General features: G+C 46.2%; 1 protein-coding gene across 3 annotated transcripts in view; it reads left to right on the top strand.

The window, feature by feature from the left end:
* The first annotated feature begins 239 nt into the window (after window positions 1-239).
* LOC132490794 (kalirin-like) overlaps window positions 240-12661 on the top strand; it is a 110222-nt gene continuing 97800 nt past the window's right edge. For 2 of the 3 annotated variants that reach the window (XM_060099430.1, XM_060099429.1), the window contains exon 1: window positions 250-434. In XM_060099430.1, coding sequence (XP_059955413.1) covers window positions 350-434 — 85 coding nt within the window. In that variant the 5' untranslated portion in view covers window positions 250-349. Of the gene's footprint in view, window positions 435-12661 lie in introns of all 3 variants that reach the window. The other variant, XM_060099428.1, reaches the window with a different exon arrangement.

Here is a 12661-nt window from a genome sequence, read left to right as displayed (position 1 = left end):
GCCGAGGGTTGTGTACGCTCCTCCTCCCCGTGCGTGCCCCGTGCCGGCGGCCAGAGCGGCCTTGCATAAGGCTCTGGGCCACGCTGCCGGAGGGACTCGGGCAAACAGCTGGACTTTGGAACTCCGCCCCCAGCGCCGCCCTCCCCGCCGGCCCCTCCCCTTCTCCCCAAGGTGGCCCTAGCTCCCAGAAAGTCGGAGTCGTTGCCGCGGTGCGGGAGAGGAGGGCGGGAAGGGACGGCCGAGGTTGCGAGCTGGCTCTGGGGCCGCGGGGCCGCGGTGGCCTGCCTGCTGCGCTCCCACAGCGGCGGGCACCCCGGGCCATGCGGGAGCGCTGGGGCCGCGCGGCAACATGAAGGGCGGCGACCGCGCGTACACCCGAGGTCCCTCTTTGGGGTGGTTCTTGGCGAAGTGCTGCTGTTGCTTCCCGTGCAGAGGTGAGTGGCTGTCGGTGCTGCTCCTTCTTTTTAGGCAGAGACCGGGCAAGCTGAGTATGGGGTGGGGGGAAGTAGACCGTGGCCTGGGGAAAATGCGGGTGGGGAGGGGAGCACGGCAAAGGGAGGGTTTGCTCCCAACTGTGTTCATTGCAGTTTCTGCGGCACGAAGCGGGTCGCTCGCTCTCCACTCTCAAGGAGCTTCTGACTTGGATGCGGAGCTGAAGTTTGGGAACTCAGTTACTTACCGGCGACTTTGGATGCTGGGCTCCAGCCTGCAGAGGGGTTGGGGCGCGGTTGCGAGGGAGAGGGAGAGGCCACTCGGAGCTCTGGGCGTCCCTGTAGTGGCAGAGTCACACTTTCGTGCTCTCATTTACATATGGACCTCAGCCGAGGGGTTAACAGATGACTCTTAGCTATAGGAATGTGTTTGACACTTGTCTCTACACCAGGAACTATTTTTGCCAAGTGACAACTTTCTTTGGGGACTAGAGCGGGCTTTTCTCTGCCTGGGCTTTGGCAGGTCAGCGTGGGTCTGCAGCTCTGGGCCGGAGCTTGGCTCATTAATTAACCAAGAACTCTATGTACCCAGTTAGGACTGTATTTAATTATTCTGCTAATTTTAGTGTTGTCGAGAAGACTTGCAGGAAGCAACTAATTTCCCCAAAATCAGCCTGCAAAGCACGATGGTGAGAAGGATGACAGAAGGAAAGTGTAGCCTATCCTGAAAAAGAAATCGAGCCCTTCCTAGACAGAGTTAACAGATGTTCCTAACACAGTTCATGTCACTTTAACACCTCAGCTTGGAGGGTGGGAGAGATTCTGTTTCTGTGTGGTTAGAAGTGAGAATATAGGCTCTCACTTGGCATAAGCCTTTTTAAACTTTCACCTGTTGGGTGTCTCGCCTCCACCCCTATTTGCAATGCCCCAGTCTCCTTACCCATCCTCGCCTAACGAGTCCTGATGGAACTCTCTGGGAGTTACTGGTGAATAAACTTCATCCAAGTGACCACCACGTCCTCTGTGCTCACCCCACACATAGCTCTGACAAATTCTCCATCCTAAGCAGGTAGGAGACTATGAAAACTAATTAAATCTGAAGGACCTTTCCCCAAGTCATTAAGGTTCATAATCTCAGCGTCAGATTCTCTCAATCCTGCATTTAATTAGAATAGCTTGGAACTGAGTAGTAGCTAACTCTCAAAATCAGAATTCAGAGGGAGAAGGAATTTTAACAGGCCAGGGACCCTCACAAAAATCCAAGCCTCGTTCAGAAACATTCAGAACCAAGGCTGGGAATTGAAGCAAGGGGGTATGAAAAGGGAGAGGAAGCAGGAAATGGCCAAAGGGAATCCGAGTGGGTGGGTTTGCGCTGAAGGCTGGGCTGCTTTCATGGTGAAGGGTTTCCAAGCAAGATTTCTTGGGAGTCCATTTCCTGTCCCAAGGCAGAATTCAGGAACGTGGGCGGTGCTTATCTAAAGGCCCTGCAGCTGCCTTCTTGAGTCCAGATGTGTGGCAGCCGCAGCTCCCTTACAGAGTAATTCTCCAGGGGTCTCTCAGCCTTTGCTTTGTTTGTGAATTGCCCTGGCGGGCCCTCCGTGTGGCGGTGAGAGGAGGGGGCAGGGAGCCCCCTTGGGGTGCCTGCTGGGTCACCTCCTGTCTGCAGGACTGGGAAAGCGGCGGCTGCAGGCTCTGTGGCTTGCTGGGGCCGGGGTGGGGGGAGTGTTGCTGGAGCCAGAGCTGGAGGACACCATCGCCTCTCAGCTGAAGACAGAGGGAGGCAAAAGGCCCAAGCAGTGAAAGCAGCTTAAAAGGGAGAAGGAGGGTAACAAAGGTGGGTGCCTCTTGCCTTCTCCCTCTTTAGTCCTTATTCTTTGCCACATTTGAAACATGTGAAGATGGAAAACTGGGGCTCCAATCTGAGAAAGATGGTGGGGGACATGACTTAGCCACCCTTCCCAGAGCCCCTGGCAGCCGCGGGGCAGGCTGATGTGTCTGAGGTGTTGGACACTGCCCGGGGGCTCCCTGAGTCTGCTCTAACAGCAAGGAGAGCTCAGAGTCCCCACCCAGCCCGAAGGCATATATTCGAAGCAGACTGAAAAGATAATGTCTTGTACTGAGCTTGAATGCATTGTCCAGAGCCCCAGAACTCCATAGGAAGAAGCTTGCCCCAACTGCAACACAGGGAAGGGCTCGGGCGAGAGTCTGAGAGGCTGATGGGAGTGCAGGGCATCTACACCAGGGACGGTTGGCCTCCCTTTTCAGTTAAACCAGTTCTTCTGGTTGTACAGATGACTGTGAAGCTAATGGTTTAGAACTCACGACTATGGTTCCTGAGTCAAGGGGCCTTGACTAAGTGGCTTCCAGTCACTCAGCATTTAAAGGACACCTCCTTCTAAAGTCTGGGACAAAGGAACCAAGAGGAAGTGGAGTGTTCTGGTTATTTTTGACACAAAGCTAAGCTATCCTGGACTTGCTCTGGTGAATCCTAAGTGGTTGTAATTGTTAACCCTAGGGTAAGAGTCAAGGATTTAGTGACGTACCTTTGTGGCCTTTAAAGATCATATTTGAGAAAAATATGGATGCAGTTAGTGGAGCTTGTCTTTGGATTTGGAAAAGTGAGGAAGGCAACTCTCTTGTGTTCTTCTGTTCCAGTTTTTGGTTCTGTTGAGTATGGGTGTGGCAAAGGGGTTTGATGAAAGATGACCTTCCTTCTGTACCTTGAAATAAGTATTGAAGGGCAGGAAAACTGAAAACCAAGGGTAGAACAGAAATAGAGATGGATGAGAAGGAAAGGACAGCAAATACATTTATAACTGCCTTTTTGGAAGTGAAAAATAGCCAAACATGAAATAGTGGCGTGTGTGTGTGTCTGAAGGGTGATTGATCACTGATGTCGCGCTCTGTGGGAAGTTTCAGGATTTCTTTGGCTACTTTGACTTTCCTCTATACCTGAAGAAGTGGATCCATTCTGGATTCTTCTGTAGTGATCTTACAATTTTAAAAAGCAGCTTGTTTCCGAGTGACAAAAAGGATTTCAAGTCACCTGGAGGGTTGCTAAGTCATGTGCTACAGACCAGACTTTGTGACTTCTTAGATCATGGAGCCTAGAGATTTTTCAGACCTTGATATTTGGAAGCCAGTTTTAGAGCCTTTAATTTTCTAGTCAATTAACTTTGGGTATATGGACAAAAGTCCCTTCTTGGAAACCTTTCCTGACTGCTGCCTTCCTCTGCTTCTCCACAGTGTGCATGGCATTTATTTATACTTGCTTACTGTTGTGTCATTGTCCTTGCCTCTCGAGCCCATGTGCCATCACATCTCCCCATTTGTACTGTGAGACGGTACCTGGTTCAGAAGACTGTCTCAGAAGTGAAGAGAAATAAGGGTGGCGACTTATCCAGGCCGAGTAAGCTCACGGGAGAGGTGCTGGGATCACAGTCCCATGGCTCTTTCACCACAGGGGCGATTGGGGCTGACATCACAGGGTATGGGTAAGAGTTATGGGGGTTTACAGGGCATCCCGAGTCATCCTTATCTATAATTTCTTTTTTTCCCCCCTACATTTCCCCAGAATCACTAAGCAGGAATCTTATGATTGGATGTGAATATTCCTTCTTTGGCCCATGAATTAGTACAGCTCATTTTATAAACTGAATTTAATGTGTGAAACCATGACACCAAGTTCCTTTAGAAAGGTGTTGGTAACCTCAGAGAGGAACAAAAGTGACATTCACTTTTGTTTACTTTAGTTAACCACCCAAGGGTCAGAGAAGCCTTGGGGCCTTGAGGTATACATCCCTTTTTATTTCTTTATCTTCCAGGAAGTGCCTTTACCACTATGAAAATTGAACTGACCATTTAGCATGTATGTTTGTCCATCATATCTCTCGATTTTCTCTGCCTCCCGGGGATATACCTTAACCTGGGGAGAATTTCCACACATACGTACTGTTGCCAACCTAGATCTTATGGTTTTTTTCCCATACCTGATTCTCTGACTAGTGGGTAGTAACAAGAATATCAATTATTCCCTGCCTTCCAGTCATAATGTAGCCTAGTAGAAATAGGAGTATATGGATTTGGTTGGGGTGGAGGAGATTGGAAGTGGAAGCCAAGTGTCCTCTTCTGGTTCGACTATGGGTCCAACAATCACTGATCGTGCTGTAGGCATGTCACCCCAGGGGTTCCATGTGCTACAGGTTGGTAAGTCCTAACCTGAGATAAAAAGATAAAAACTCAGACTCTGTGTTTTTATTCAAAATAAAAGGTTTTGGTGTTTGTTTTGTTTTTTCTAAAGTGAACATGGGGGATTCACTTCGGAGCCCCAAAATGCTGTAAGCCTACCTTAGTCTGGAGCAGTGTTTTTGGTTTTCTCCTTAATGAAGTTCCTCTTGAATCTTGGGGCTTCTCTTCTGCCCTAAAAAGACTCCGCATCCTTTTGAAGTGCTTCTCCTTTTCAGTGAATGTGAGTGGCTGCATGGCCTGCCCTCTCCTTCAGACCAAGGCCCAGCTTTTCCATGCCCTAGAAAGAGCATGGGTCTAAAAGCTGCGGGGGGCTTCTCAAGCAGAAGGGGCTATACCATGGGAAGTTAGAACTGGAAGCAATCTTAGCGATTATTTAATAGATCTTTTTTTCTACAGGAGGAAACTGAGATCCAGCCATTTAGTAGCAGAGTCAGACCTAGAGCCCTTTTCCAGTGTTCTTTCTGCGACTCCATTTTTGTCTTCCTGGGCATGCAGTTTCTCTTACTCTAGACAAAGGCACGGCTGGCCCAAATTAGAAGGGTAGAGGCTGACCCCAAGCTGGAACTTGGGTGTCAACTGTGGAATCATCTGTGGTTCTGGGGGGTGATTGCATTGCCTGGAGCCAGTGAGATCTGGACCTCCCTGTTCTGCCTTCAGTGGCTGTTCTGTCCCAAGACCACAGAAGGCAGTGACCGCAGTCACACCTCTGTCTTTCCCAGAGCAGCTTCTGCACATTGTTCTTAGTAAATATCTGTCCATGTTTTCCCCTCTGGTTCAATTTAATTCCAAAGGCCCCTTTCCCCCCCGCTTTCTTTCTTGTCTCTTTTCATGAAATGTACCCTTTCAGGTGGAAATGAATCAATGAAATACATTCCTATCATTCCGTTTTTGAAAGTCACTGGTGTTTATGTAACACACCGTGTTTTAGTCCATTTGACAAATGTTTATGTGCTGACTGCCTGCCAGCCCTGCGCTGGATACTGGGGGAGAATGGATGGGAATCATAATGGCACTGACCCCATTGGGCTGCTCTGAGGATTAGTTACGGCAATGTATGTAAAGGGCTTAGCGTAGCACCAGGCATATAAAGTGCTTTAAAAAGGTTAGCTACTAACAGTAGTTGGAATACGAAACATAGAACCCATACTCAGGGGACTCACAGCTAAATATCCGTGGGTCTTCTAGGTGGTAATGCTGCAAATCTACCTTCCTAAGCAATTTAGTGGTCTTGGTTCAAACCATTGTCATCTGTGCCTTAGTGCTGTAGAGTTGCCACTGTGGGGGAAGAAAGCTTGTGATCTATAAGTACGATAGGGATTTCCTCTTTTTTAATTAAGCCAATTAAAAATTTTAAAAAGATACAATGCTTCTAGTGTTATAATCACTGTGGTTATATAAAAGAACATCTGAGAGAAGGTACTGGCAAGATACCCTAAGCATCCTCGAGTTATTCTTCTCTGAGGGGAAATACAATGTACAAGGATTGGAACATGGCTACACCAGGATTGAAGTTTAGGTCCTGAAAACCTATGTTATGTAAAAAGACATCACTTCCTGCCTGCCCCTTGACTTTGGCTAACAATCTAATTGAGAGCCATTTTTCTGATCCCATCAGCCAACGTTTGTTGCACACCCTTCATTTGCAAAGCTTTGCAGGTCCTCTTCAGGCTGTTTTTGCCTAGGTAAAAATCATGACCTGCCCACAGCAGCCCCCAAGGTTCTGGACATTCTCTGAGGTTTGGCCATTATCTTGTGTATTCCTTGTGGTTGGGAAACATGGGTAGCTTGGCCCCCCTGCTTGGTCTATTCAGTGACTAATGGAGTTCCTCTTTTGAGGTTGACAGAACCTTCTGTGTTATACTTCCTGCAAGGAGGTGAGCCCTGGTTACACCTGCAAGGCAGCCAAGAGGCTGCCAGATTGGCTTTAGCCAGGTAAAGGAGCAAAGATCAGAGTTATGCAACAGGTCCTTTCACATTCTTCTTGCTTTGCTGGAGACCATAGTGAGGAAACTGGCAAATTGAAAGGAAGGGAAACCCCCTCCGCTGCTCGGTTGAAACAGTACCTCATAAAACATCTCTGTATGCAGGTACTTGCTCTCCTTGGGGTGGGATTAGTTGTAGGCACCTGTTTGGTCTCTTACAGCACCTGGTGTGCAAAAGGCTCTCAGGACAGTCCCAGTTTCTGCTCTCCCACCATTAGCATCTCCATTATTGCCCCCAGGGAGAAAGGGATATTATCTTTCCCCATCCAAAAGAGAAGCAAGCCTCACTGTTAAAAAGAATTGCAGACACTTCACTTCTGCACAGATGCTGGATGTCAGGCTCACACCTGTGTACTGCCTCCTCATCTTCTTTCTCTGCTTCGAGCAGAAGTTCTCCAAGAGTGGTTAACACTGGAGAAATGGAAATGCAGATTCTTGGCCCCATTGACTCAAACTCCGGAGTGAGCCCCAGCAGTCTGTGTTTTAACAAGCCCTCCAGGAGGCTTAATATTTTTGGTTTGTTCTTTTCTCTCCTCTCCACCCTCCCCACCTTCCTCCTCCTTTCCCCTGGCTCCAGCAAGGGCGTCTGTGACCTGCTTCCTGGGGATTCTGCTTTGAGAAGTGGGGGAGGCCCTTACCACTCACTGTTACTTGCCAGGAGGGTCAGGGGTGACAGGGACGAGGTTGAAATTAGGAATCACCTACATCTTCCGTGAGCCCTTCAGCCCCCAGGGGCGAGTAAGGGTAGTTGTGGCATCGTTCTTCCCATTTAAGACTCCTTCCCTCTTATGTTCATTTTCCTCAGACTCTTAAAAGGTAACTATGCTTGCTTCAGAAAAAAATCAAAAGTTAGGCAAACAAAAAAGACCATAAAAGCGTAACTTTGTAGCATAATCCTTACTACCTCGTAACAACTACTTAATCACTTAATGTATCCTTTTCTATATGTTTACCCCTTTTAAAATAAATGGATTCCTATTTATAAATATATTCTGCCTTAAAACATGATTTCACTTAATCTTCAGAACGTCTTTCCATAGAGATGCATTTCCAGGCTCTTTTTAGTGGCTACAAAGGGTTTCGCTGTAGACAAGAATTGAACTTGACAATTGTTGGTACTGATTTAGTATAATGGCTAAAATTTGGTGAGAAGGGATAAGGAAGACCCCTGGGTTAAGCGATAGATCTTTCCAGAATCAGACTGTACAGGCAGATTCTGTCCTGGAGTTTACGAATCTCCACTCCTTACATCCCACCTTTCCTTTCCATGAGGCATATTTCACCCCACGGGAGGGGTACGACTTACCCCTCTCCCCCGTGAGACCAGTGTGCACAGGGCTAGAGCTGTATGTTTTACCCCCTCAGCCTTTTCTTGCTTACGTGGTGTTAGGAATCTCCTCACTTGTGAGACTTCTAATTGTGCAGTTGCCTTCATGAGTAGGTCCAGGGATTTCTCTGTTTCTCTTTCTGAGACATGCCTCCAAAGATAGGTCATTTCAAAATTATTGTTACTGGGAAAGAGAGCCTTGGTTTTTTTTTTTTTTTTTTTTTTTTTTTGTCTGCCTAGCAAAATCATACATAAACATTGGGAAAACATTTAAAAATACAGATAAATGAAAATAAAATCCCATTACCTAGAGAGAGCTATGTTAACATTTTAAATATATCCTTTTAATTTTTTTCCATTTGGGTATTTTTTCCAGAAATAGGGTATAGTAGCGTTACAAACTTTTTTCTCATAACATACTAAGCAACTTCCACAGCGTTTTTTTTGGATGCCTTTAGTGGTATGGCAGCTCAGCTCAGGTTGGGATTGTTGAATATTCAGTGGTTAAGCCATTGGTAGTTTGAAATCAGCCATGGTGGGAGTAGTTATACTCAGAATGTTACCAGACACCACAAATCAAGGTTTTTTGTTTTATTCAGAGAGCTGGTTTATCAACATACTACTAGGTCTCATTTTATCATGTGTAAATATGGTTTGTTTTCATTTTCAACCTCCCTATGTTTGGTTGTTTCTAATTTTGCTATTATCAACAATATTGTAATGAGCATTCTTACAGTTAAGTCTTAACACACACCTATAATTACTTCCTGAGGATAAATCCCTTGAAGTGGAGGTCCTGAATGAAAGGACATCCCAAATTTCAAGACCTAGTTGTTGCCAGTTATCCCCAGTTTTATACCCTTTGAAAAGAAGAATGCACTGTTCTTTGTTTAAAGAGGATTTATGAGAAACATCCTCTGGGACCAGGAATTTCATGTTCTCCTATTGTTTACTTCTGTTTACATTTTCTGAATTAACTTAATTCTTTTTATATAACGAAATATGCTGGCTGAAAGCCTTTGATGCTTAAGCTACGTACTGATAAGCAGGGTGTAAAAAAATTCATCTTGTGGGTTGTTCTGGATTGGGAGGCAATATATCATGATGATTAAGAGCTTGGACTCTGGGGCCAGAACGAGTTTGAATCCCAGTTCTGCCAGTTACCTGTGTGACTTTGTGCAAGTTACATAAACTCTGCCTCGGTTTCCTTGTCTGGAAGATGGAAAGGATGATGGAATCTAGTCACGGAGTTTTGACAAGGCTTAGATGGGTTGACATACGTAAATCACCTAGACCTGGCACATGGTGAGTGCTGTGTACGCGTTGGATTATTGTTAGCATTAATGAGTGTATAGAAATCTCTGTGGAACTGTGCCAACTGTCACATTCAAATGATTTCATTAGTTCCTTAATCATATGAGAAATTGAGCTGACCATATTATGTATTGATCCCCAAATATTTGAGTACCATGTGGCAAGTATTAGACTAGCAACCATAGAGAATTTAAGATGTTTCCACGCCCCTGAGGATCTTGCAGTCCAACTTGGGAGCTGCCCCATAAGCATAAAACAGTAAATAATGACCAAAAAAAGGAAAATAGTTACTGAAGACAGTAGGAGGAAAGATGCTTCAAGGTCCTGCCTGATTTCTGACTAAAATCGTTATGCAGAAGCTGATGAGAGCACAGTGCCTGGGGTGATCTGGGAGGACTTCTCAGAAGATGTAGGGTTCCCTCTGGGCCCTACAGGGGCTTTTAAAGAGCTGAGTATATAGTGTGAGCAAAGCAGCAGGGATGTGCAGGGGACCACAGAGGAGAGGTGAGACCTGCCTTCTCAAGCTGTGCTGTCTAATTCTGTAGCCACTAGCCATATGTGGCTATTGCAGACTTGAAATGAGGATGGTCCAAATGGAGCTGTACTGTAAGTATAAATTACATACCAGATTTCAAAGATTTAGTACAGAAAATGTAAAGTAGCTCAGTAATCTTCATATTGATTACATATTGAAATGATCATATTTTGGACATAGTGGGTGAAATACAATATATTAAACTTAATTGTACCTGTTTGTTTTTACTTTTTTACTGTGACTACTAGAAGATTTTAAATGATATAAAATTATATAATTTTATTTTTTATATAATATAAAATATGTGGCTCACATTTGTGGCTTGCATTATATTTCCTTTAGATGGAGCTGTCCTAGACTTTATAGTCCATGATACATTGATGTGCCGGAGTAGAAAGGATATAGAGTTAGAAACTTTCACCCCATTCCAGGGCCAATCCAAGGCCGTCCCGCAGCCCCTCCATAATTCCAGGAGGATGGCAGTCCCTCTGATGCTTAAAGATGCCCATAGGCATTCTCCACTGAAAATTTCAAGCAAAGCAGTCATACATTTTCCTTTCTGAGCAACATAGTTTGTGAGGAAACAAACAGCACTGAAATTGCAAGTTCTCCTCATGGAGCTCAGATTAGCCAGCTTTTAGGCACATAATGTGGGGAAGTCCTGAAAAGAATAGTGAACAGGAAGACTGACAACGTGCTACCATCTCCCAGCTGCCTAACCCCCAGCTGACGGACTTCACTCCAGTCCTGCCTCTTCATATGACATAAGAAGTGTGGCTGGCCTGCATGTCCCCAGGGTCTCAGGGATAAGATGGGGCGGAGGGAGCCCGCTGCTCTGACTCAGGACCGAGGTCCAGAGAAGGCATGACTAGGTGGGTGCATGCAGCTCCTGGTCGAACTCGGGCAAGTTTCGTTTTGCCATTTAGCTGAATGACGTTTGAGTGTTTGATTCATTCTGAACAGCATTTCTCATCCCATTTGTGTCCTCCTGAAGCATCACCGAGTGCCTGGCAGAGTGCAGTGCTATACAGGCTATTGGGACCATCTCCCTATTTGTGTAGGGAAAGTTGAATATATAGCACGCCTTGCTTGTATGGCATCATAGAACACTAGAATTTTACAGCATCGTAGAACATAAAGATCTCAGTTTTATCCATGAGAAGAGCACTTTGGAAAAGACAAAAGACTTGCCTGAAGTCTCAGCTGGTAATGAGTAAAATGGTATCATTCTGTCTGTAGCATATTGCTTATACCTGTACAGAGAAGACAGTGAAACGTAGAATAGTCCTGCCCTTTTTTGGTGGGGGGGTGGATGGAGAGGATAGAAGCACTTGATCAAGTCTGCTGGGAAATCCAGCTCTTTGGAAGGAATCTGGGTGGGGGCAGGGATCCCAGTGAATCAGAAATCGCTCTCAGGTTCCTGAAACTATGTCCTAGCCACCTGCTCTAGATCTGCTCCCATAGGAATCTGTCCTACAGTGGCCACTTGCATCTGGTGTTTCTAAATGTCTAGACGGGTTCTGGGGGAACTTTACCACTCTGAAATCACAGCTGGATTCCCAGAACCTAGAGCTGAGGGCTAGGTCCCATGGGTCCTGACAAAATCAGGATCTGTTCCACTGGCCTGGAGTCTCCAAGTGAGGCAAGGCTATACGGGGGACCTTCTTTAGACATGTCATGGGATCTTCCTATGACCTTCCAGGACTTATGGAAGGTCAAGGTTGATCCGAAGCCAGGCCTGGATAGCCAGTGTGCTCCAGTCTAATCAGGGTCCCATGAAGCCCTCCCAGACAACCCAGGGAGGTTTGTGGCTGCCACAGTATTCTGGGTGCCTTATTCAAAGTTTCCTGGGCTGGTCATCTCTGACTGCTCCAACACTGGGGGATCATTGGCAATCACAGCCGGTGAACAAAGTGGGTGTGGCATTGCCCTTGTAAATTTACAGTTTAGAGAGGGCAGCAGATCTGTCTCTCACACACACACAGATCTTTGTAAGTGCTCACAAAGGGCACTGTGAGAGTATCTGTTGGAGGGAGAGGGGAGGAGGTAGAATTTACACTGGGGCAAAAGGGACCTTGTGTGAGGAACTGATATAAGTACTGAAAGTCTGTTACTGCCATTCTTCTGGTCCCCAAGTGGACCACATTTAAAGGGTCTTTCCAGAAGATTTTGCTAAATATCATGGGAGAACACAGGGAAGTAGAGTAAAAGAAGCATAAAGCGAGACAGTTTATGAAGGTCACCTTGTTTGACACTGGCTTGCTTCAAGAGCTCATGCGCCATTCTTTGGTCCACGAGCACCTGGGGAACCTGTGCTGTGTCCATAAGGGATCATTGCCGAGGCCCTCACTTCCTAATTCATGACCTGAGTCCTAGGGAGCTGTCACGTTCCTACATATCTTGACACTGGGATCCAGATGAAAAGGGCCAGATTCCCATTCACCATTACCCACCCTGGGCTTCCCCCCTGGCTCTAGTTTCTGCTCTAAGGTGTTGCCATCCACAACTGCCACCTCCTGTAGGGATACACCCCCAATCATGCATGAGGACAGGTTTCAGCTGAGTCAGAGTGAACCTCTTCAGCAGTGCTGTAGACTTGACTCTACAACATGCGGGACAGTGTACTCAGTAGACTTCTGAGACCTTTTCCGGTTCCCATTCCACAAAGGGTTTAAAAAACAGACAATCCTATTTGTTTACTTGGATTCTGTGTGAAGGTGGGCGAAGACCTCAGTAACCTTCTGGGGTTCTTCCCAGCCTTTCTAATTTTTAAGTCCCTGTTTCTTTGTGCTTTGGTTTGGAAATTATATCCCCTTCCCGATTT

This window comes from Mesoplodon densirostris, chromosome 5, assembly GCF_025265405.1.
Source record: "Mesoplodon densirostris isolate mMesDen1 chromosome 5, mMesDen1 primary haplotype, whole genome shotgun sequence".
Classification (NCBI taxonomy): domain Eukaryota; kingdom Metazoa; phylum Chordata; class Mammalia; order Artiodactyla; family Ziphiidae; genus Mesoplodon; species Mesoplodon densirostris.
Note: the sequence above shows the minus strand (reverse complement) of the source record. Positions and strands in the feature narration are given on the sequence as shown.